Below are 25,991 nucleotides of genomic sequence, written 5' to 3'. Positions count from 1 at the left end.
CCTTTTGAAAGGCAGCTGGGAAGTAGTATGCCAGCTGATGCAAGCAAGAGATTGAGTACTTCCACACCATTTCCAGTTAAGTGAAAAAGCAGGAAATATGTAAGGTGCCGTTACTTTAAACAAAGCGCTAACAATGGACCTAATAGGGGGGTAATGGCTCATTAAATCAGGGTTGTAACCACATTCACTGAACATGCCAATGACACCATAAGACAGCATTTTGTAAAATCCAGATATTTACATTTACAATCCGTTTTCTTTCCAGAAGAAATAGTTTCTGGCATTAAAGAGAAAAGGAAGACTTTGACTCTTTAAAAAAAAGAGGGATATACTGTATGTATTTTTTGTAAATGTTTATTATATCAAAATACAAAACATTTCTGAAGCAGAGTAAATGTTACATGGGAGATAAGCATCTGAAAAATGTCAACTCAATAAATTGCTTCCCAACTCCGTTGCTCAGCCGCAACGGGTCAGGCAATATTCAACAATGCAACACTGCCTTTCTCAGCAGGTCAAGCATCTCCATGGACATGCAATGTTACTGTAATGAGCTACAGCAGAACTCAGCAGAATGTCCAACACACCATGTTTGGTAAAAGTAAACCGCATCTAACTGGTAACTGAAATCAAAGCATGCAGCTGCTCCCCTCTTTGCTAGCTTATTTGTCATTTTTAACAATAGTCCGGCTTTTTTCTTCAATTTAAAATACCTACTGATCGATGCCCCCCATATCCTGCATAACTTTTCCATTCTAAGGTCAGTGCATTTGCTCCGATAAAAGAAAACGGCGATGAATTAAATGTCTGCACCTGCTTCAGTCCTTTCAGAGTGATACAGCCTTAGTAAAACTCGACCGGAGCATACTGAGCAATGCCCAGATTTCACATTCCTGCCTTGAACTAAAGACCTCAGCATGAGGAGAAACAAAATCTGAAAAACCCAACTTCTTCTCTTTGTATTTCCGACAAGAAAAAACAGTGTCAATTGGAATTTGGGGGTTCTTTCACTAGATAAGTGTTGCCCTGCAGGTGCAGAGGTGCAGGCTATTTCAATACGTAGGAGCATACAGCACTGGCATCATTGCCACCTAGCTTGAAATGCAGCAAAAATATATTATGTAGGGGGACGACGAGGGCAGCTAACGAACCAGACCACTCTTTTACTAAATCCTACAATAATCAAGCATCTCCTTATGATTAATAAAGGGAAGAGAGGGCTACTGTCAAGCCTAAAAATGTGAAAAGATGCGTTCAAAGCCACAAAGAGCAAGGAGAGGCTTCTTAATAGAGGATGCTCGCATGTCCCATCAGCAGTTAGCAGCACCAGTTAGATAAACACTAGGGTATGTAACCCTTACAGTGTGTGTATATACCTTCCCAGGGAGTGTATTTTATTCCCTGCTGAGTAAATAGGCTGAATGTTTGACAAAACAATACAACAGTATAGTATGTTACATAAGGCTTTGGTACAGCACCATATATATTTTTTCTATCTTTCACAGAAAAAAAAGGCTTGAAAAAATATTGATTTCTTATAATACCTGAAGTAGTTAAAAATTAACCCTCTGGTTGCCTTGTTGCCCTGGGGGAAAAAAAATGTTGAGAGTCAAAAATCTGAAACTTTAAATAAAAAATAATTGACTTAATTGAACAATCTCAGTTTTTTTTTGTTACAAAATGCTGTGATAAATTTACAACACAGCAATCTTTTCACCCCAGAAAGAGAATGTGTTCATGTATATGCCAAAAATATTAAACTTGAACAGGATTGAGGCTTATTATTTCATTTCGAGGAAATCAATTATGGAAACTGTGTTCTGTTTTTTACTGGTATATCAGAAACAAAATATAATGACTGAAAATCAAAGTAAAGTAATCCAAGCAATAAAATAATAGCAGAAATTCTGACATACCGTATGCAGGAACATATCAAATAAATCTTGCTTTAAAATCCTTTGTTGTGTTTGGACACTGATGGTAATGAAGAAAGCAGATTAAGCACAGAAATCATATAATCTAGGAAAGTAATTCAAAGTAAACTTTCAATGCCATTTCAAAGCCGTTGTATTCACATCATTTCTAAATGTGATTCTCAAAATGTAGTTTTAGAGCCTTTATAAGCCTAAAAAAGATAGGCAAAATGTGTCCTAGCTTAAATGTATCTTTAAAAGAAAAAAAGAATATGTAGAAATTAAAAGTGACAGCACATTGAAGATCTAAAGCAATTATGTAATTAATATTTATGCTCTTAATATGTAAAGTAACCAAATTGTCACAGTTCTTACAAAATATTACATTCTTCTGCAATTAACTTAAGGAATGTTTTAAACATGTAATCATAAACAGAAGTTTTTTTAATTATTTGCTAGATTGGTAACTTGGTATTTTTAAATATAAGCAAAAAAGGCAACAAAGTTATTTAAATGTAAAGCCCAATTATAGTAAGATAAGCCTTTAAAGGCGTGTATTAAGATTGGATATTCATTATTCATTATTGCTGTTATAATTAAGCAAATAACAAGTACATGGAAAACCTAAAAGCTGAATTGCTAAATGTGCTCTGCTGTCATTAAGGATTTTGTGTTCCATCATAAAATTGAGGCATTTAAAATAGTTAAAATAAGTTTTTGTTCTGGGATATCTAAAATGTACAAGGAGCCTCTAATTGTCAAAAAGAGAACAAAACTTACTAAAGTTACTAAGTGAAGATGATAAGTTTTACAAAGCTCTATAAAGACTTAGACTTAGCTTAGTCTTGGTATAGGATTCCTCAAAATTAATTCTAATTAATTCTGCTAATAACAAAAGCAACAAGAAATGATAATACCAGTAATAAAGCCCTGATAAATATTAACATTTTTTTGGTATATGCAGTTATTCATGCAAACAAAAAGGCCAGGAAGACTACACATGCCAACAAACTGAAGTGGAAATTAAAATGAGCATTGAATACAAAAAAAACATTGAATGGAAAAGAAACGCCAAATTTGCAGATGGATATTTGGCACCAAGAGGGTTAACATTACTGCAGTAGTGTGCTTGTAAACGTAATTTTTACACATTTACTGTCGCATTAATCTGTAAAAAGTGTGAGAACCTGTTTTTTTTTTCTCTCCAAACCCAAACTTCAAGTTTAGGTTTGGAGGAACGGCATCCTTTTGAAAAGCCCAGTCAGAGATATAAAACACACGTGTGTTTTCTTCTTTTAAAAAAAAAATATCCGGTGCTGAACAAAATTCAGAACTCAAAAAATTAATAAAAATGTGTGTTTCCAATCTATGCTACCTCTCCGTGTTCTCTCGTGCAAGTGAACACAATCTGTGATTGTGAACGTTTGTGACTTTAATTCAGCAACCCACAAAGTTTCACTACAACATGTTCTGTTAAAGAGGTCATGGGGCCCACATTACTCTGTTGTTATAGTGGTGGGTTTGTAAAACAATCTTCACATTTGTGGCGTTACAAAAGTAAAAAAAGTGTGATGGCAGCCTGCACAACATCAGTTAAAAGTCAGTAAAGTGTGATTATGCTCCGTCATACTTTTAATTGTAAATACAGTATGTGCTCCTCACTGAAATGCAGGGGGAAAAAAGCATTTATTGCCTGCTCAGCCTTTCGGGATTTCATACTCGCTGGCCGCTCTGCATTACAACTCCATTTGCTTATAAAAATCAGAGCCGTTATATTCTCAGGGCTGTTGACTCTGAAAGTGAGCACCACGAAGGAGTTTGGAAAGACATAGCACCAAGGAGTGATGTGTGCACACCGCTGCAGTCAGCACGCCAACAGAAGTTCAGATCGTATGTAAACATGACATGCAGTCTTTACGAACCTGCCTGCCTCCTTCTCCTTTTGTATTGTCAAGATCCTTTTTGGATCTGAAACTCAGAACTAGTAAAGGCAGTTACAAAAAATCTGAGTATATTCCAGTAAGCCTAAATTGGAAACACACTTTTTTTTTGTTTCGTTCCAGTTTTAGAAGTCTTTAGGGACCCCCTCCCCCTGTTGTTACTGCATCACATTTTTTCAAAACAGCTTCATGTATTGGTTCAACACACATGTGCAGCAACAGATTTCACTACTTACATGGTTTGGATACTAGAGGAAGAAAAACTACATTCTTACATGCCCTGCACTGCCACACGGAGCTCAGTAAAGAGGGGGCCCCTCTCTGTGAAGATAATCTTCCCAAAGCCCAGAAGAGATTGAGAATGATGCAGGGTTTGAGGCGCGGTTTGGAACAACATGTAGGGAAGGGTGCTACAGCCAAACAGACCTAAACCTTCCACATGCTGTTGTTTTGACTATGGTCTCACTCATTAAGACAGAAGGAAGGTAACGGGCTCAGCTGATAATTTGATGTCCTGTGAGACTCGATGGCCAGATCAAAAACATGGCTCGGCCAGGTTTAATGTTCACGTGCAAGAGATTAGAATAAAAATGAATTTAGATCTATGCGTTGCCTAGCTACCCTTCACATTTAAAGCAACTAACTGGTTATGATTATACACCTGCAAGTCAGCTAGACACAAGTCTATTCCTAAAGTGGGAGAGATCTCTGTTCATTTTTCCCCGCACTGAATAGGTAGAGGACAAGAGCTTAAATAGGTTACCCCATGTTTCCTGCTCATATTATTTTTAACATGGCCAGAATTGTTTTCTTACAGTTTTTCCAAATCAATTGTAACCTGCAGAAGAACTGCTGCTTGTGCTTTAACATTCACATAAGAAGCAGGAGGACACAATTACAGGGTCGCTAATGAACATAATGAGATGCTTAGCTCTGCAAGTCACAGCACTGGAATTGGTAATTAAATACTTTCCATTGCATCCTGACTTGATATGCAAAGGCCATTTTTATAGGCTAATCCTGTGATTCATAATTTGAGAGGAACAGGAACCTTTCATCTGCTGTCTTTACCTAACATGCTTGACTTTAAAGGATATTAACCCTACTCCATTCCCCATATTTAATGACAGTGACAGTGGAAAAGCATCAGACTAGAATCCCTGCCACTTAATACTTGCAAAGATAATCATAACCAGATAATTCAAACAAGCCATTAGATACTGTGTAAAAAAAGCATTTGTATAGTAAATGCCTTTTTGTGTAAATGCTGTAGTTCTCTGAAGCTTTTTGTGTCATTTTAAGTTGTCAATTAAACCAACCCTGCATCTGATTCTCAAGTTAAGAAAAATGTATGTCACACTAAGAATGATGGTATACTAAGTTTTGATTTTTTATTTTTTGTACACAACCAAAATGCCTTGTCAATATGTGAATAATATATCCATTTTTTTTCTTAAGTCTTTTATGATACAGTATTGCTTAACGCAGCAATGGATACAAAAATAAAATAACTTATAACTTTTATATATCTGGAAAAAATGGAACACTCTAAGCAACAGCAAAAATAACCCTTTTTCCCCATGTGCAGATAAGCAACATCTACACAGGTTGTTATTGTTACCTTTAATAATATTTTTTTGTTAATAATATTAAGTCATTAAACTAAAATCAACTGTAGCATTAAACATTTTATTATTCACATTAGAGAGATTTACTAATGGAGGTCTGCTATTTGTTACATATGTTACCGCTGGAACGGGTAAAAAGATATACAATATGATATAACAAGTTTGTATTCACCAGGTGTATCTATGTGCGTAGTTCGCAATTAAGCAAATCATAAACATTTCCAGTTCTTGGTTTTTAGACTGCTCTGCAAAAGTGTTTTTCTCCATTTACAAGGCAGATCTCAAGTTATAAAAGATAAGGAGAATCGCTAAGCCTTTTCGGATAAAGTCGGATTGTTTCCTGATTCTTTGGCCCTGACCATTTGTGTCAAGTTGGCAGCAAACTGATAGACAACACATGCAGAATTGTCCACTCTTCAGTAATAAAAACCTCTGAAACATCTGTAACCGTAATTGTACTGTTACAGACGGTAATATAAATCCCATTAGTTCATTTCTCTTCATGAACGGAGACCCAGACTGGAACACAAGACAGAAAGTTGTTGTCTGTCGTTTAGCCTTGGCTACGTTTTTTTAATTCCCACTCCCCTCCATAAAAACATTCCAAATGAAAAAAAGTTCAAACTACATGGTATAAATTCACCTGCTTGTAATATTACAATTTTGGTGTAAAGACACTGAAAGACTGGACAAATTGCAAGCAACATGTTCCTGCCAACACTAAAAATGATTTTTTATTTTGAGAAATCTGTAGTCACAGTTCACCTTATGAGTCATGGTCAGCTCACTCATTTTAATAGCACATTTACTGTATATCCAAACTAACCAGCTTGGAATACGATTGTAGAAACAGAGCTATGAATGAATGTTGTAAATTGTTAATGCTGAAAAGAGGAAAAAGGCTCTGATTGTTGCAACAGCCCTAACAAAAGATTGTAATTGTGCCTAAAAAAACATTTTTGTCCATAGGGACCTTTTCAGCAAATTAGCTGCACCACCACAAACTGGAGACATGCATCACTTCTCTAACATACTTCTCTGAATCCCATTTCAGCCTCTCTTGAAACAGTGCTACAAGCAAAAGCACTCCAATGGCAAAATTCAACAATTCATGGTTTCTTGGATAGGAGTGCTTCCTGACAGAATATTACAAGATCATTTACTTCTCTCTTACTTTAGTAACAAACGCCATCTGTGAAACAGGAACAAGAACATAATGATTTACAGTAGCACTCCTTCGTTTTGTACATGTTGAGCTACGTCAGGCCTTTGCGTTCTGAAACCAGAACAGTGTTGGGTTCTTGATTTAGTCCATGTTGGTGGTGAGATCATGAGAAACTTTTCTGAGCTCTCAAAGACAACCCATGATTTAGGTGGAGAATTCTTGGTTAATTTTCTGTCATTGTGGAAAATCTGCTACTGCATTCGGCAGTGGAAGACTGTCCCATTCATAAGGTGTAATATGGTGCTGTCTACAAGGCCTGACTATGGAACAACCTCACTAGATTTTTAGATTTTAATTCTTGGAGTTTTTGATTGATTGGTTTGATTATTTGGATTTTAATAATTTTGGAATTTTATTACAACACTGTAATCTTTATTCTTGACAAAAAAAACATTGTGTTGGTGTATTTGTCACACAAAATCCAGTACTTTGAGGAAAAGTAATTCCTCATCCAATTTCAGTTTCATTACATTAACAATAAAGTGCCTTGTGGAATCACTTGTTTCCCCAGACATTTCTCTTAGTATGAAGTGGAAATAAGGACAGTCAGAGCTTTCATCCTAGTGTAAAGATTCATAAAATAAGATAGGTGCAGATAGGCTCAAATTTGCAATTTGAGTTTGATTAACATATAGGTGTTTAAACAACAGTATGCTTCTCCAATAATATTGTGCATTTTATGGTCTGAATTAGAGGTAAACTGTTCGATACTTAACGCCACAAAAACCAAACAGCTAAAAATATATATATATAAAAATCAGGTGCTATATATAAACAGCATATATCTCAACACACCAGATAAATAGAATATTCTACTGCATATAAACTTTTTTTTATAATTATTCTTCCGTGGCTATAGCAGCAGTTACTGTCTGAATTTAACAATTGTACAAAAATATTTTTTGAGAAACACCAAACACCAATTACAAGACTTTCTACAAGCTTGAGCCATAACTGCTTAGGCAGCATTTAAGTTTAGTTCCACTTAGGGCTTGCTAATTACAATTCACAGTTACAACCTAGGGAAGTGTTATCAGTATAACAATGGAGTCTTTATAAAAACACACATTTGCCCTGTGTGATTTTAATTTTCAGGTCACTAACACAATGTAAATGGTTTGCACGAATAAACAGTTTTTTGTATCTCATTGAGCTTCATTATCAGTGCTTTACAAGAGCAACTGGCTAAACTCATACATCACCAGCCTCAAGTATTGTTCATCTTGACCCATTTTCAGCTGTTGGAGCCTGTTCATGAGATCACCAAATGACTGTGCTTTCACAAGTGATGCTGAAACCACAATATCTACCACACAGACATACAGACGCCTAGTTTTTTCTATTTTTTTCCACTGTTGCCACCTTGGTTTTTATAGTTTACAAGACCTAAAATAAATGAGAAAAGGTCTAAGATTAAATCAGTAATGAGAAGGTCAAAGTGAAATGCCTACTTCTTCTCTGAAACATATTTTATATACTGTAATATGCAGATCCCACTTAATATTAAGTGAAATCTAGAAACAGTAATGTGAGTACAATAAAAAAAGAAAATGAAGAATTTTATTTATATCCATTTTACATATATCACGGTAGGAGAAACATTAAATTAGAAATCAATTCAAACCATTTGTCATGGTCTACCCTGCACTGAAGATGGAAACTACTTGAATTAAGAGTGCATTCATACCCTCAGACTCAACTCATGTTGCCATGTTGCTGTGGACAAAAAATGTAGACTTGCTTCCTTTAATATCATCACAATTAAAATGGCAAAGTATTCACTCTGCCTTTTGCCATGCAATGAATCAAACAATTTTGCTTAAAACTAAAATAAATAACTGCATTGCACATGCCTAATAAAGTAGGGTGCTTTTATGCTTTCTTCATTAATGCACTGAAGCTAATCTGCTATGTATTTCTCAGCTCTGAAGTGGAAGACTTGACAAAGTTAGGCTCAAAGTCAACATTCCTTCCCAACCTGTTCCTCTTACATGCTCTTTGAGTTTCGTCTTCCCTTAGCACCCTTTGAAAAAAAAGTAAGCTTGTTACCCCAAAACATCCTAACAAATCTGAAGACGTGAGTAACTGTATTATCATTTTTTTTCTCCAAGCATTTAATCTCTTTTAGCATACCTAAGCTATTTCCTATATCTTTATCTTTTCATTTCCTCTTTCTTTACACATATTCTAAAACAATAACCATGCATAGAAAATCTTTCAGCTATACAATATGTACATTATACTTCAATACACCGTCCTTCACACTCTGCACTACATTTCACCATTATATTTCACTCTTGTGTTGTCTTTATATATTATTTTGTATATTTTTATATATATATTCTTAATCTCTTTCTTAACATGCAGTAAAATCCCTTTAAACAATTCAGTCTGTACATATAAATATTCAATTTCATATTCTGATCCATACTAAATTTCAACAGCTAACTTTTTTAAAAAATAAGGGGAGAACAGCAACAAATTAAGCTTTTTTTTTGTAGGTACCCTAGGTACCTTGACATATCTAAATATGTTTCAGTAAATCAAATACGTTAAAAAAAATTCAGTTGTAATTTGCAATAGATATTGCTTTTCGGTCATCAACCAACAAAGTATTCACTAACATATCTTATAAAACAATCCAGCCCTAGATAGCCCTTTAGAAACTGCTGCAACAGTCAGTGCAGAGACTATGATTGCAAAAATGAAAAAGAAAAACCCACTCCTTGAACTTCCATACATATCTATGATTTTCTACTCCAAACCTTAACCACTTGTGAACAGTATAGGGGGGGGATTAGAAATATGTACAATATGATAATGTACACAGCAGGACTTTCTGCCAATTAGATATTAACAGGTAAACAAAGCAATCCTGCCACTTTACCTAGATTTGACTCTCCAAATACACTTACCTAAAATGTCATCAGTAATTTTTTACTTGACAAAGCCAAAGGTCTGTGCAAATAAAATAGGGGAACAAGAGTTTTGATCTTTGGTGCTGCCATAGCTTATAAAACCTCAGAAAAGCATAGAGTATATAGAGGAAAAGGCAGAGTTTTTAGAGAAAAGATACTTTCTTACTTGTAATTTGAAGCCCAAATCATCGAAAAAGGTTAAAAGTTTTAGACAGAATTTTTACGTTTCCAAACATTTATTCGCTAAACCTGGGAATAAAATAAACTTCTCATTTGTCTCTCATTATACGGTATTTTTCACATGTGAAAATATGAAAATAAAATGGTAGAGACTGACAGATGTGGCTGTACTGCCCGTTTTTAAAAATGCAATTCTTTTGATAGTTAAAGATTGAAAAATTGTCAATATTGAAAGATTTATTTCTCTCTCCCCTTTCTGTGATTATCTTCATTCAGAACAGCTGGTGTAGTGAGTAATCCATTCATTCTTTTAGAACAGTATTAAGACAATGAATCAGCTCTCTGAGAACTGACAGCTACTTAGGTCTACAACATATGGTAAATGCTGCTGGAGCTTCCTTCAATACTATTCAGTGAAATAACTTATTACTGGACTGCACTGGGAACAAAAGAGTAAATGGCTTGTTATACATCATTCTGTTCTCTTCAGTTATTGCACATCTGCTTCAACAAAGATCTTGCAATGTGTTCAATTCTTTCATCTCTTTCTGTCCTTCAGGTAGTGTGCATTACAGGGGGCATTCTTTATATACAATAGGAAAGCAATTTTAGCCATAATTTTCCGAGCGTTTCCATCATACATGAATGTTTGAAATCAAAACCCAAGACATGAATATGAAATTTATAGAAGCACAAAAACATGCTGAAAAATTACAAAAGCTCACAGTCTTAATTGATATTAATTAATCTAGCATTATTAATAAGTCTATTAATTAATCCAAAATTATATACTGTATATACGTTCATTAAAATATAATGCAAAATCATACTTGAAGGAGACAGTTTAGAATTGGATATGAAACTTATACTAAAGACCATTCACAATGCAAATCAAAATCGGTATTTCTGCCAAAATCATATTCCCTGCTATAACCAATGTAGACTCTGTCCCTGCTAAACACCTGTTCGCTCTTAATAAAAAAAACAGACACCCTTAAAAAGGCAAGATTATTCGTTTCAAAGTGTACAAGATTTGTAAAAAAAAATGTCATGACACTGATGTCAGACAAGGACAAAAATAAAACAGGAATTATCTTTCAAGTTTGTTCTGAAGGACTAAGGAAATGAGGAAAGTGCAAATACTGTATGCACATGTAAGAAAACACAGAGCCAAGTTCTACTGTATACAGTATGCTTCAGTTTAAAATGTTGTTATACCCAATAAAAAGAAAAAAAATGAAGATATCCTTTTAGGCCAAGGCAAATACTATCTATTTGATTTTTGAACGTGAAACTACACTGAATATTATGGCTAAAATAAGAAAAGAATACATTTTAAAAAGAAATCTAGTGCACCAAAATGTCTGGTACCAGAATTATGGTATTTTCAGTTGTCTTGTATACATACAAAAAAAGAGATTTACTGTGAATACTCGTAACCCATGCACATCAATGCTCCTTGCGGGATCTTATTTTAAGCTACTATATTACGAAAAATAGTGTTTCCTAGGTGAAATGTATACCCCAATGTTCAACAATAAGAATATTAACAGCATTTACAGGGTATTTCATATGCACGCAGTATTGCAGCTAAAGAGAATCTGTTTCCGATATTACCAGCCAAAAGCTGCATTAATGACTGCGTATAAAAAAATGGTAAATGCGTACATCATGAACATTCTGGTCAATACACCAATTATATTAGACTAGTGTACTTCACACACACTTGAATTTGTTGCAAATACAGTAGTATTCTATCAGAAGTACACCACTACTACTTTGTCTATGCATGTACAGAAAAAACCAAACACTTGTTTTATTCCACTTACAAGTAGCAAACATTTATCTGCAGCATAACAGTAACGCCTATGTGGATTTATTGAGTAAATATCAGAGCACTGGTACTGGTGAGTGTTTGATTTTGGAAACTTTTTGAAAGATGTTTACTTGTACAACAGAAAAGGTTTTCCATGTACATTAGTGTCTACTGTCTTCAACGGATAGTTTCTTCTTATTTCCTAATATGCTCTGAGTTTATTTTGATTCTGTCTACCACACAGGAATTATCAATAAGCTGTAGAAAACTAATGCACAGGTAGTATGCCTTCTGAATGAGAAATTGTATACAGCTTAAAATTAAATACAAAAAGTACAAAAATCTATTGTTGTAAACAGAATTCTGCATTAGAAATACCCCTTTGAAACTGCAGAACTTTCATCATTTTCCACAGTTTGGACAGCACCCCAAAGGATTCTAGCTTTGCCAACAGCTGAGCAAAATTTTGTCAACTCAGAATACTTTAGCAAATATTTGTGTTGAAACTTTAACGAGCCTCCCCATTCAAACAGCTGTGAGGTCTAGTGTAACAAAAGGAAGAGGTCTGGATCTACTGTACCTTTTGAGCTCAATCAATTTGACTTCTGGAGGTGAAGTCCGTCCTCATACTTGAAATTCAAAGAGAAATCACATTTCCTAACCTCCGACTCTGCACCCCACAACTCTCTTAAGATTCTTGTCCCCACACTATTATCAGTATTGCAAAGGAAAACAGCAATCAACAAAATCAAAGCAAAAACTTCCACAAAAAGCCAACATATTCTCTTTGTGACAAAAAGTTCTATTCAGAAATTGAAAAGGTCTATATAAAGCTACATTTTGATTTGTGAACTGTGTTCTGTTCTTCAGAACCAGATAATGATCCCTACTCCTACAAAACATTTACGCCCGCCACCTAGAGCCAGTTGCAAATAAATGCTCAGATATTTCCTTCTGAGAATATTCCTTAAATAATAAAGTATGTCAGAGTGGGGAGGGGAAATAATTTTCTTTTTACACTGAACCTTTCAAAAACTTTGATAGTCCGTCATTGTCCACACAAAAACATTTTTTATACAGTGTATAGTGAAGTTGATTCTGAAGTTGAATATGAAAAAGATGCCAGACGGTCTGTGCAATACTCTTGAGCAGAGGATGTCTGCACTTATGCTTGTGACTCACAGGATCCTCTGCTTTGAGAGTTGTTTGTTAGACCTTAATTTGGAGACTTAACTGGTCAAAATGACCACTTGGCATTTGGTTCACCTTTGCTGAAGGAGAGTATATTTTCAAGAAAACTAGCAGGCCAAGCCCAAATGCAAGTCTAAATAAAAGCGAGTTCTGTTAATGGGCTTGTTGCTATCGTAAGTGTGTACAGTGTACCCTGTGGACCAGAAATCAAACAAGCAAAGCGAAATTGATCCCTTGAAAGCAGTTGCTTTCAGCTTTCTCTGTCCACAAGCTGACAGTCACTTTATCTGTTTCTCAGAGGTTGCAGAGGTCTCAGAGGTTGCAGGTCACACACCTTGAATTATGTTCACTGTTTAAAGCATTAATTGTGTGAGACCCAGTGAAGATATTGAATGAACACATGAATTGTTCAAGTGCTTGAGACCTTAATGTGGAACAGGGAAACCAAAAGCCCTGCTTATTATCTTAATAACAAGAGTGTGACATGTTGTTCAATTCACAAATAAGGCATGCCCTGATTACAGGCAACAGATTAGCTACACAAGCAGTCACTGTCAAAAATAATGTTGTGATTTTCCACTGGTTACAACTATGCTAATTGCTAAACTGTGTAAATAAATTAAAAAAATTAAGATGCATCAGGCTTCTGGAGGTGCCCTGCCTTTATTAAAGCAGTAGCACTAGGTCCAGTAAGTGAACGTTATTCATGCCATCTCTGATGAAATGTGAGTCTCACACATACATGCACTGCAAAAGACAGGTTAGGCTATGGCAGTCATTTGATCAGCTGCAGTGGGATCAATCAAGTAAACCATTCAACCTTTTCACACAGCAACCTGAAGTGTATGTACATAAATGCAAAACGAAAAAAGATTTGATTAAAAAAGAATTGAGAAAATCTACTTGAAAAGCTTTCAGTGTGAGGCGGATCCAATCAAATCTCTGTTTTCTGAACACTTGTCTCAAGAACATTCATTAAGCTAGAAAAAGAAGACTGGTCTACAAAGCACTTACATACTTTTTAAATCCTACTTTCATTTGGTATTTCTCAGGGGTTCAAAAATCATGTCTGATCCCGTGGGTGAATGGAACAACCACACTGGCCAACAGGACACCCTGCTGCCTTGAAACCAAACTCTCTTGACATGTCTGACACACTGTTTGTACTGGATATGTAAATTCTGCTGGGAACATACATATCTTCATAAACAAATTCTCAAAAAGCACCGTCTGATGTCGAGAACACCCAAACCCACTAAATATTCTCCAGAAAATGGAGGCCAGCTAGTCTAGAAAGGCGCCAGTAAAAAAAACAAGCATTCCCTACATTATAAAGATGTAAGGTTGTAACTGCCAAGAGTGGACATCTGTGTTGTCTTGAACCTCTGATATGGTCTAGGCAGTTATATTGACAAACATGATCAACTGAACAAGATGATAAATAGGAGCACCAGGCTACAAAGGCTGCTATTGAAGACTGTTCATTTAGTTGCTCTAAGAAAGAAATCAACTGAGGAAGATTAAGGAGGCAAACAGCACTGAGCTCTCGTTTAAATCAAGACATGCCAGAAGGTGTCCAGACTGTATATTTATAGTGTACTTGACTTAAAATAGAGCTCTCCCATATTCATAAAAAATACTATAGTATACTATGGCACAAAATCCTATCCTCCTCACAGTACAGTACTTGTGTTGTTTTATTTCCTTTAAGGGAGCTGTAGTATTTTTGGCATTACTATAGTACTTTTTTCCATACAGGATTGTGGACCTTCCTAACAAAGCACAAGTGTGCTAACAAAAGAGGAAACATAACGTCACACCAATGCTTTTATCAAAAGAGCCCAACAGGGCGGAGACACCAAGATTTTGCTCCAGTGCAAAGCAGCAATAGTTCAAAGATTGTAGATCTGAAAACCAAGGAGCAAATAGGGACCCAAAAATACATTTTTTGGACTGCAGTTACAGTTTCTATAGACTTTATGCTCAAGATTAAAGTCAATGTTTTACTTTTTTTAAATCGCGGCAGAGACAGCAGAGACAGCATAATTCTTTTTTCATTTGTCAAAATGTGTTTTGACTCTCATTGTGCTTTGCATCGATAAAAAGCTTCCTTTTGATTGAAAATACTGAATCTGCAATGCAATTTCAATAAAGATGAATTCATTATCTGCCTTCTCAAAATGTAAATGAAGGCCACCACTAATTCTGAAACGTTCTGATTGAAGTATTTAATTACACTCTCATAGCTCTACATAACCTCAGTGTGTAGTAGTTGCTCCTGAAAATGGCTTTAAATTGTATTTACTGTAAGCACAAAATCTCGACTAGGGCTGTTTTTTAGGTATTAAATGATTTAGTTAGAAGCTAAATTAAATAGAATGTTTGTGTTAGGAAATGTAAATGGTAGTTCTTTCAGAACATAATTTAAATAATTTAAATATGAACTATAAAAATTGGTGAGAAGAACTATAAATATCTGTTACCTTTTAAAACCTACTTTTTCAAAGCATTTAGTTATCTCTTTCTCTAACAAAAGGGAGGGGTTTCAAAACAACATCTGAAAGTATGTAGGAGGTAAGAACCAACTAAGGAGACATACATTGTAATGTTCAAAAGCTTTACAATGTGGAAACATTTTGAGATATTCTAAACAAATTAAAACAATGGAAAAAGGTTGAAGAAGGCTACTGTGTCTATTAGAAAAAGTCCAATTGGGAATAATACTGTAATATATAAATAAAGGGAAACTTTTAAAACATTCAATGCAAAGAAGATGGCCCCTTTATTCAAAATTCGAGTCTGGAAATTGATGCTAGTTTCTTTTCATTCTGGTTCATTTTTAGCAAGAGTTCGAGCAGATGTATGCTGTTTGTGCCATTTTTTACCACTTAAAAACAACTAAATCGCGTGGGTGTGCCCATAAGGCCTTTGCACTGGAGTAAAACCTTTGGGAATTGGTCCTTTATAAATGACTAAAACAAACAAACAACTCCCCCCCCCCCCAAAAAAAAAAAGAAAGAAAGGTAAACCGTTGGTCTTGGCAAGGAGCTGGCAGATGTGGGGTCGAGGAAGGAAGGAGACTGGTCTTTAGAGGAGTGTGGAGTGGTCAGGATCGGCTGTGTCCATGCTGGCCAGAATGGCTTTCTGGTCCTCTCGAGCCGGGCGCCGGTACAGCAGGGCGGAGAAGCGGGCATAGGGGTCCTGCCTGGCCGGCCGCCTCTTCTTCTTACGGAGGTAGAGAGCTTCTTCGGGCTGGAGTACCTGAGAGGCACGGGGCTGCTGGGTCTGAGAGGCAAGTACACCTGGGGGGGAGGGGGGAAGGGCAAAAATGTCAAGTTCCAAAAAAACAAGTCGGGAGCACAGATTCTCGGGGCTGCACCCCCAACCTGAATGATCGTATATGATTGGCTCGGGGGAAAACCCTTAAGTGTCTCCTCCTTCTGTCCACTTCAACACCCTTCAAAACCCTGACCCCTCACAGCCCATGTCATAGAGAGCCAGCCTCCGGTCCCCTGTGTATGACGTGCCCAGTGGCATAACATTTACCCTTTCACAAGATATTATTACATATTCTAGAAGCAAGTTTCTTTTGCTTGTCCATGATTTTAAATAGCGATCTTTTCTGCTTTTACTTGATACCAGTGTTAGATGATACCAGAGTTAGAAAACTCTGATTTTAGCCTCTCGTAGCACCAGAACAGATCGAGCTGGCTGGTCTGGCTAGAAAGAAGCTGGTGCTGTGTCAAAATTTCTGGTCCCGGCCTATCTTGATATTACAGTATGAACGGTTTGTGGAGCTCTGAGCTGCTGGAGTGTTACAGCTGATGCAGAGAAAGTTTTGCTAAACAGGGGCTGTAGCTGTAGCTGTAAGGCTGTATTTTTAGGCTGTAGGGGCCCTTAAATGGAACTTTGGAGGATGGCACCACTGAGGGTGATGGAGGATGAGTAACGGACTTTTGTGGGGTGGGGAGTGTTATTCTTTGTACTTTAAATAAATATGAAGAATTATTTGTCAAAAAATAATGTCCCACGTAGCCATCCCTGTAGGCAAAGAGAACATTTAAGGGCCTCCCATGGATTAGGGAAAACCAGAAGTAATTTTGCTTACTAAGAACAATTTCAGTCTCCCTCTAGGTCACTGACAGAGTGGACAATGGTGCATCGATACAAGTCAATTTCAACCTATTTTTCATCCTGAATGAGAACAGTTAGCTGGAATTCCTATTGCTCTAACATGGGAACTAAAATGTTGATTCAAGTTGGTGCCTTTCAGGTTTGAAGCATTTTCTCTTTTTTTTTCTAAATCTAAACACTGTTTAGTTTCTTCCACCACTGCCTTGTTATAAGCCTACCACTGATCACATTGTCCTGATGGGATTAGTTTTCCATTCATAGGCTACTCCCCTGCAGTACTGCAGAGCTAATAGGTACCCTTCCTGATATCTTCTGAGCCCTTGGTACAGGATTTTGGTCTCAAGAACCTAGTTTCAAAACCATTTGCCCTGTCGACCATGGGCCACCACTGAAGACTCTTGTAGAAGTTAATTTAACATCATATCTTGTAATACACAGGATGGTGCTACAGAGTTGACTGTTTTGGCCAATTAATGACAAAGTTAGATGGCAGTAAGTACAGAATGAGTATGAAATGGATTACCATGTCATTCGTAAAGGGAATGCTTCTGAATTTTCAGCATTGAAAAGAACAACTTTGGTGTTACATAAAGATTTTAAAGAGATAAAAAGCCATGGAGTTGATTGTTCCAAGCAAGCTTCCTGCACTACTACAGTTAACACACAATACCTTCTCAGACCTCTGTGGAATGGTGGTGGGAGGTCAGTATCACCTGGTGCATATATACAATCTGACTTTGGCCTGGAAAAAAGGAATTGATTCAGTTCTCCACAAGCAGTTGGAAGAGCCTTCACACGACTCAGGAATTAAGAACAGTTGTCAGTTCATGAGAGGGCTTAACGTTGCATCACTGAAACTCATGAGATTTCAATTTTCCAAGTGATCTGGGGTTGATTTGATGGATGTCCTTTCAAATTTAAGAAGGTCGGTCAAACCTTGAAGCTTTGTTTATTAAAGCCATATCTTCAGGGCACATTTATAGCATACCAGTGAATATTCACTAAGGCAAGACACTATATATACAGTATATCCCGGCAAGCAACAGGCACAAGGAAGGATACAGCCTGTCCATTCTAACCACAGCTACACCATGCTACCCTCTGTTTGATACATAATAAATCCACTTAGGATTTTGTTTATTATATAAATATTTTTGTTATGATCCCTTTCTGAAGGTAAGCCAGATGAGAGAAGAAAGGAGAGTTTCCCCACACAGTAATCTGCACTGGAAAACATTTTTAAGTGGAAAATCGTTTTCTAACACGTGCCGCCAGCTGAACTGACCTGTTTTTCTCCTAGATTTGGAGTTGTTGTTGTTGACGGCCACCTTCTTGGGTTTTTTAATCCGTTGGTAACGCAGTGCTTCAAACCTCTCAGACCCTGCAGGGGCACTCGACGCACCTAAACGTTTCCTGGGAAGAAAAGGCAAAATAAGCCTCCCCTTTATACTAGGATCAATTAAGAATAAAACCCCTCGCTCTTATTCACAAAGTGTCAGTGAACCACAGTTTGCCAGGTCGTTCGTCATGCCTGTGATGGCAGAATACCCATTAAGGGCACGTTCCATAACCTACAAAACAACTGTAGTTATCACTAACGATTCCAAGTCAGTACTTAAAAAAAAATGGCAACAGCAACCATTGTGTCAGTGTGTTAAAACAACAGCAAAAACATTTTCCACATATCTGAGACCTCCTAAACATCTTAATTTCAAACACTGGGCTGTGACTTGAGTAATGACAGCATAACAAGCCGGGTTATTTTTTTAAAGAAAAAGAACAATACTCCAGAGTAAATGAATTCTGGCACATAGCAAAATGACCTTCCCCTATTATGGCTGGTTTGAAAAAGAAAATGGAAATGAAAGGGAGAAATAAAAGTTAAACATTTGCTTACAGAACAGAATAACAACGTGAGAAGAGCTGTACTCTCTTCATGCCTATGATGGCTGAGAAACTAGACAGTCCCTTCAAGATTGATCTTGAAAAATCAGCTACTGTATAAAGAACATCCCATGTAAAAAGGGAGATGTAATAGTGATAACAAAGTAATAACAACCTGGCTACAGGACAATCATCAACAAAAAAACCCCAACAAAAACAGGAGCTGTAAGGCACTGAACACAACCTTCCTGTCATCATGTTCAAGATGTTCAGCATGTTTAACCTACATTTTCATTACTTTGTCCACCCCTGTGACGTTGCAATCCAGCTCAGGACAGTATGAAAACACCCAAAGCTCATCTCAGGATAGTACAAATGATGTAAAAGCTAGGCAAGACAGTCTGCATGTTATAGCCAACTGACAACTTGTGAGCTACTGTAACTTTTATCTTTCCTTTATTATTGTGTATCTATTTATAATAATACATACAGTAACTTAATATTAAACCACAACTTTCAATGCAGGAAATAGCCTTATGATTAGCAAATACTTAACATGATTACAGTTTAAATTAGCTTTTTTCTTAAAACCGTCCTAGTGGATCCAAAGAGGATGGTCCTGGGTAATATTCATTCATTACAACCACTGAACAACAAATTTAAATGTACAAACTGAGATCTCTTTAGGTATCTGCACTAGAACGAGGCATTTTAATTCACTTTGAGAAAGGATAAACAAACTGCTGGGTTACCTCAGGTTGAAAACTCCTGCCGTGTGGCAGTTTTTCTTTCACAAATAAAAGTACAAATGGTTGGCGGATGCAGAAACCTTCATTAATATGGCTGAGACTTTGGAATGATGCTGCAGTTGAAGTGAGTGCTTGTATGTACACAACTAGACTGAAAGTATTTATTCCAGATGCAACGTTAGGCACTTTAGTCCACAGAATTGAGCAAAAACAACTTTCGCGAGGCATAATAACACAGTATTTTAGGATGCTGCCCTGCTGCTGTGGCTGTGAAGAGAGAAATCAAAGGACATTAGCAGAAGTGGAAAACACAGCTGAGCAACAAAGCTTTATTGGTATGTGTTCATAGACATGGATACTTGTCTACAATGGGCTTCACCATGCTGACAGGGGGAGAGATGGCGGGAGGGAAAATGGCTACTTGGGAACAGTCACAGAAAAGAAATCAAAGCACTCAGACGACAAATGTAACAAGAATTTATTCTGAGATCATTTTTTTTGGGGATATCGAAGAGCAATATTTAGCAAAGGCATGCATGGCATTTTGCACATGAAACAGGACTTTAAAGGGGAATACTTGCAAGAACTAGGAGAAAAACACGTACTTTATTTGAATCGCAATGCATGTGAATGACTATTGCAGTATACAGAAAGAAATCTAGTGTAGTCCAACAGCCTCCCATTAACCTCCGAGCAACATGATTCTGAACAACTGGAACTCTCAAAAGAAATGTCTTTTTTGGGGTTTCATGTTTATTTAGGAATTACCTGCGTACTACAATCTCTTGTGAACAACGAATATGAAGGCTTCTCAGCACCTTTTGTTCAGGATACATACAGTAGAACTAGTTAAAGCAATAATATCAACAAACTGTATGCAATGCAATATGTTTTTTCACCTTTTCAGCTGGATAAATCAATCACCATACCCTAATGCTTCACTGATCTAGAAAGAAAGTCTTTGTTATTTTAACAAAGAATAAAGGAACTGCATTTATAGCAAAGGGGTGCATTTTGTTGCTACTGTAAGTATATACGTGAATGAGCTGCTAATACAAATGAACAAAAACTCAATTTCAGCTTAGACCTGTGCAATCCTATTAAGGGGTATTTACTCTGGCTGCCTGCACAATGCTTCTCCTCTCTAAAATTGTAACTGAGTAACTTATCTATTTTGACCAGAGCAGACTGGTCATTACAGATTGCAGATCTACAGTGGGCAACTACAAAAAATGGTACAAAAAGCTGCATGCTTGTTTTGGGGGATTTCTTAATGCATTAGTGAGATAAAGATGGATGTATTCCCCTTTAAAGGACGATGTGATTAAAAGCCCCACCTGCTGCCCCCCCCCTTTCAGACATGGATCCAACCCTTACCTATTGCGCTGTAGAGGGCCTGGTCACAACAACGCTGCCCAGATAGCTGAGATCAATCAAAAACAAAGCAGGTAAGACTCCAGGAGCCATCAAGAATGGTCAGTTTCCCTAGCCAAGCAAATGAAGACATTGTAACAGGTGAGGGCGCATTATCCTTTGTAACAAAGGTTTCTGAATTGGCCTCCCCTAGCCACTTCTGTCTTGGAGCAAGTGGTGTGTGTCAGGGGGCGTCATGTTGTCAGGTTAGTAACAAAGATGGAGGGCCTCCTGTGTCCACTGTGTCGTGCTCTCCTTACGCTCTGCAGATCACACCATAACCAAGGAGTCCTAAAAAGCCTGGAACTGGTAACAGAAACAAAGTTCTTTTTTTTTTTTGCTTCAGAGGCAGAGGCAGTGTCTGAAACCACTCAATCTACATGAACACAGGGGGTTCCTCCTGTTGGGGCGAAAGATGAATAAAACGGGACACAAGTATTGGCATCCTGTGGTGCTCCTCTCTCTTGAAACCAGGCTTTTTAGGTACCTGAGCTGAATTGGAAAATATTTTACCATGCATCAAGGGAGACTTCTCAAACGCTCTGCCCCAGAGGGACCTATTAAATTATTTAGGATGCACAGTGCAGAAAAACCTGCTGAAATGCACAGAAGAAACAAATGGGATTCTAGCACATCCTTGGCAAGCGAGAAATGATTCATAGGGGTAGACAGAAGACAAAAAACCTGTTCCCAGACTAGTTTCTTTCAGCACTTTCGGGTTTTATGAAAACTATTTGAAGTTAAAGCTGAACATGTACTAATTCAGCAAAGACTGACATTGGGGGATCATACAAATACATAATTCATCATACACACAATCATACATAATATCATACAAAGCTTTAACGATGTTCACCTATAATACAAAAGTCCGTTTTCCCTTACATAAAATATATGGTAGCAGACAACACGTAATTATTACAGGTGAATTTTAATTTAAATTGCTCTGTTTTGAATTGCACTTTGGATGGTTCTAAAGGCACTTAGAATTGTTCACAAACCTTAATGCTTTCTAAAGTTATTATTCACCTTTACAAAAGTGATTACTCATGTTTACTTACCTGTCATTGAAGTCAGCCCGTCTTAATTTTTTTTATTGTTAAAAGAAGATTGCTGTAACAATTTAGACAAATACTGGTTTGATAATAACGATAAAATCAAATCAAATACAAATGTGTTTCTATTAGATCAAGTTGCCATCGTCTTCAAGCTATTAATTGTAGTCCACACTTAAACACCAATTCTTGGGGAAGTTGTAGGTGAAATTTAATTAATCAGATTTAGTGTTATGACCCAGCTTTACTTTTCTTTGGCCTTAAATTAGAGATACACAAGAAGATGAAAGAATGTGAAAATAGTCTGCCTTTTTGCAGACTTTCAGCTTAGAAAACCTTTATGCCAGTTTTCGTATCAAATCCCCATATGTACTGTACTGTATAAACAAAACTTCCAGGAGCTCCTTGATTCATTACTTTAGGTCAGTGGTTCTCAACCTTTTTGGCCAAAGATTATTGTAGGCATTGAACGCTAAGGGGGTGTTTTTTGTTTTTTTGCATGTATGTACAGTATGTGCTGTATTATAGTGGAATCAAAAAATAACTGCTACTTTTAAACTAAAAAAAAAGGATCAAGACTCCAAATTAAAATAATAAAAAACAGACTTACTCAGTTAATCAAATGAGAGACCTGCTGCGACAGATTTTCAGCGATTTTGCTGAAATTACAGTAGGTGTCAAAGCTGATAATTGACAGTGAATGTCTGCTGAAGCGTCAAGTTTGTTTCTCGTTTTTGATTTTGTGTCACAATATTTGGCAAACCCACATTCACATACGTACGTCGTCACAGATGGTAAAAGCTTACGAACTGCTTTGTCTGCTATGTTAGGGAAAGAGACAAATAGTTACCCAGAAAAAACCACCACGTCACTCCAACACAAAATCACAACACAAAGCGTTTCTGGGAATCCCCCACCTTTCCCGATGCGGCTGTGCGATTGCAAAGCACTCTGCTGCAGCTGCGTACAGATTTCAGCGGATAGAGGTCACGCTCTGCCATCGCACTGCCCCTCTTTCTCCTCATGACAATAGAAATAGGAATATGATTTCAGAATTAGCTGATACATTTTTTACTAAAAACCAAGCACATGAAAATCCGCCATTTGGGATGCGACGCCCGAGGTAACCCCTGGTACTGTACATCTGGAGGTACCCCCATGGGTACACGTACCCCCGGTTGAGAACCACCGCTTTAGGTTGTGACTGAACAGTAGCAAAGTCCTCCTCCCTCAGACATGAGACAGTTGCTTTCAATGTGAAACCCTACTTCACCTACCCTGAAGTTGACAACTGAGGTGGTGATGGCTCAGAGGGAAGAATCTCTTCATCTGTCCTCCGCTGGGACGGTATCTGCCCGAAAACATCGCTGCTTTCCATGGGGGGCGATGGGGACTGGGAGGGATAGCTAGTTGCAGTGGTGGCAAAGGCCAGCTGGGGCCGATAGCTGGGGCTGCCCCATCTGCCATTGCCCGGGACTTGGGCTGGCGAGGAAGTAGGAGAAGACCTCCTGGAGAAGCTGACGGCAGCGGGGGGCTGAAGGGTGATTTCTGACATTTCGGGTAGGATAGAGGGCTGGATCAGGCCTGGGCGGGGCCTAGGGCGGACAGCCAACTCAGGGGATCCCTCCTGAGAGCTCAGGGGACTCTGGGTGAGAGGGGAGAGCCGAGAGGGCTGGAGGACCACCTGATGAAGGCTAGGATCCACCCGGTGAGCCAGCCTTGGGCTCAGCCGGGGCCGGGGCTCATACCACCGAGAGTCCAGGCTACCAAATGTGCTTGGGCCGCCCATGTGGGCAGCCGGGTCGGGGTAAGGCAATACCGGTACGCCCATACCATGGCTGGTATGTCTTAGCTGCCCGTGACTCTGTGCCTCTTGCATAGGTAAACGCTTGCCTGGGAGGCCGGAGGGCTTGACCTTGCTGGGAGACTTGCCGGGGCGGCTCTTTGGGGCCTCCAGCTGCAGGACGCCGGGGTACGAGGAGACTTGCAGGGAAGAGGGCGGGAGGGCTGCCCGGGGAAAGAGATGGGGCAGGGGGAGGGGGGGCTCTGAGAGGTCGCGATGAGGATGGAGAGGGTGGGGTGTGGGAAACATTAAGGGAGGACCCTCAAAGCTAGCAAAGGAGAATTCGGGCCGCTGCCAGAACTCGGGGGAGTGGGAGGACGGAGGGGTGTGGGTGAGGGGTAGCGTGCTGCTGGAGGCGGCGTAGTGTGGGATCTCGCCTTCCCCACTTTCCTCTGGGATAGTGGGGTGACCAAAAGGTCCTTCTGGTAGCAGGGGCGGAGAGGACATAACGGAGCTGAGGGGGCTGATTTCAGGCATGTAAAACGGGGCAGGGGGTTCAGGCTCCCCTGGGCTGCCTAGATAGCTGTAGAACTGGCCATGGGGGAAGCCTCTCTGGTGAGGAGGGGCCCTGATCTGTCCCGTGGCCTGGAGTCGGCTGCTCTCCACTATTCCCATTCCTTCCATAGGCCTCTGGAACCTGGGGCTGTAGGCTGGGGGCTGCAGGTAGGACTCTTGGCTGGAGGAGATAGGAGAAATCTGGGGTCTGAGGGCAGAGACAGCCGGGGGCATCGGTGCAGGGTCGTCGTTCTCCTCGTCTGACTGCCGGAACTCGGGGTACAAGTCCGACTCTTCCACAAAGGGGAATCCTTCGATCCGCCGGGGCTTGACCGACGGCTCCAGCTCCGAGGGCTCCATGACGAAGCGCCCGTCCGGCCCGCGGCTGATGAGCTCGATGGGTGTGGTGGCCTCAGCCTCGTGCTTGGACACGCTATACTTCTTGCTGGTTATTGCTCGTTTGGTCTTCTTATAGAGCGAAAGCTCCTTCTCCTTCCCGGGGCTCAGGGTCTTCTTCACCTGCAGGCCACGGCCATCCTCAGAGGACTCAGAAGGGGCACGCAGGGAGTGGACACTTTCGGGGCTCACTTTCCCAGAAGAGGACCTGAAAGACGAACAGAAGGCAAATGTCCTGTTAGTACCACTAAAGCCCTTTGACTTAAAATCCACTCAGCCCTGGGAAGATTTTGTGTCTTACAGGAACAGGGAACGGGAGAGGAAGAATGATCAAAACAAAAAACACAGTCATTCATGATAGGTTCACACCCCTGAATTCATAAAATCGTCACTATTTACATTGTTGAGCTTCACTCCTGAGAAGCAACATTCTCCTGCATTTCTACTTTTCACATAAAAGTTAAAAAACGGGAAAACAGGACTGATTAAATCCCAAGGACAAGGATAATTCTGATCCTGCTCTCTCAGTTTTTGCATTAGCAAAAACATATTGTATGCAATCAAGTGAAGTTTCAGGGTAGTCTCTGTCTCCACTCATCCTTTCATCCATGTCATGAGTAAGCTGCTCCTCAGTCTTCACCCAACCTGAAAAAATGTGTTTGGTTGCAAAAAAAAAGCAGCAGTTAGACCAGTCTTATTCCAAAGGACTTCAGTCACATAAACCCCAAACACTTACAGGACACTCCTAAAGTGTGTGTAGGTCTGTACACCATAAGCATATTTTTGACAGAGGGGGACCGTGCTTAAGCAGGAACTCCTGCTATGATGTCAGATCTATCGGATGTGTAAGGTTAAAGTTAATGAATTTGTTGGCATTCTAGGTTTTCAAAGGAGGAGAAAACAAGGTGCCAGACTGTGTCTCAATCAGTCCTCTCCAATCCAAAAGCTTGTTTCACATAAAAGTGGGTAAGAAAAGGGCTGTGGACTTGTCAGTATAATTAAATTAGTCTAAATTGGTAAAGGCATATGATGGTTTGGAGAAAATGGTTAACCTTCTTCCAAATGCCCAATTAGTTTTCAATGACTGGGCTCATTCAAAGGCAGACAGTCTAGTCATTGGGAGGGAAAAATAAAAGAACCAGGAATCTAATTGCCTTAACTAAAACTTCCTCAATTAGATGTAAATGAAGTGATGCTCCAGAATCCAACTG

At 38.7% G+C, this 25,991-nt stretch overlaps 1 protein-coding gene across 4 annotated transcripts in view; it reads right to left on the bottom strand.

The window, feature by feature from the left end:
- Window positions 1-338: 338 nt before the first annotated feature.
- Window positions 339-25,991, bottom strand: part of igsf9bb (immunoglobulin superfamily, member 9Bb) — a 171,132-nt gene continuing 145,479 nt past the window's right edge. For 2 of the 4 annotated variants that reach the window (XM_015337666.2, XM_015337667.2), the window contains exons 19-21: window positions 23,324-24,988; window positions 18,231-18,358; window positions 339-16,113 (exon numbers count right to left, since the gene is read on the bottom strand). In XM_015337666.2, the coding sequence (XP_015193152.2) occupies window positions 15,899-16,113; window positions 18,231-18,358; window positions 23,324-24,988 (2,008 nt within the window). In that variant the 3' untranslated portion in view covers window positions 339-15,898. Of the gene's footprint in view, window positions 16,114-17,615; window positions 17,688-18,230; window positions 18,359-20,955; window positions 21,002-23,323; window positions 24,989-25,991 lie in introns of those variants that run through there. The other 2 variants (XM_015337670.2, XM_015337673.2) reach the window with 2 other exon arrangements.

The sequence above is a fragment of the Lepisosteus oculatus genome, chromosome 23, assembly GCF_040954835.1.
Source record: "Lepisosteus oculatus isolate fLepOcu1 chromosome 23, fLepOcu1.hap2, whole genome shotgun sequence".
Taxonomy (NCBI): domain Eukaryota; kingdom Metazoa; phylum Chordata; class Actinopteri; order Semionotiformes; family Lepisosteidae; genus Lepisosteus; species Lepisosteus oculatus.
The sequence above is the reverse complement of the archived record's forward strand: the minus strand, read 5'-3'. Positions and strand labels throughout refer to the sequence as shown.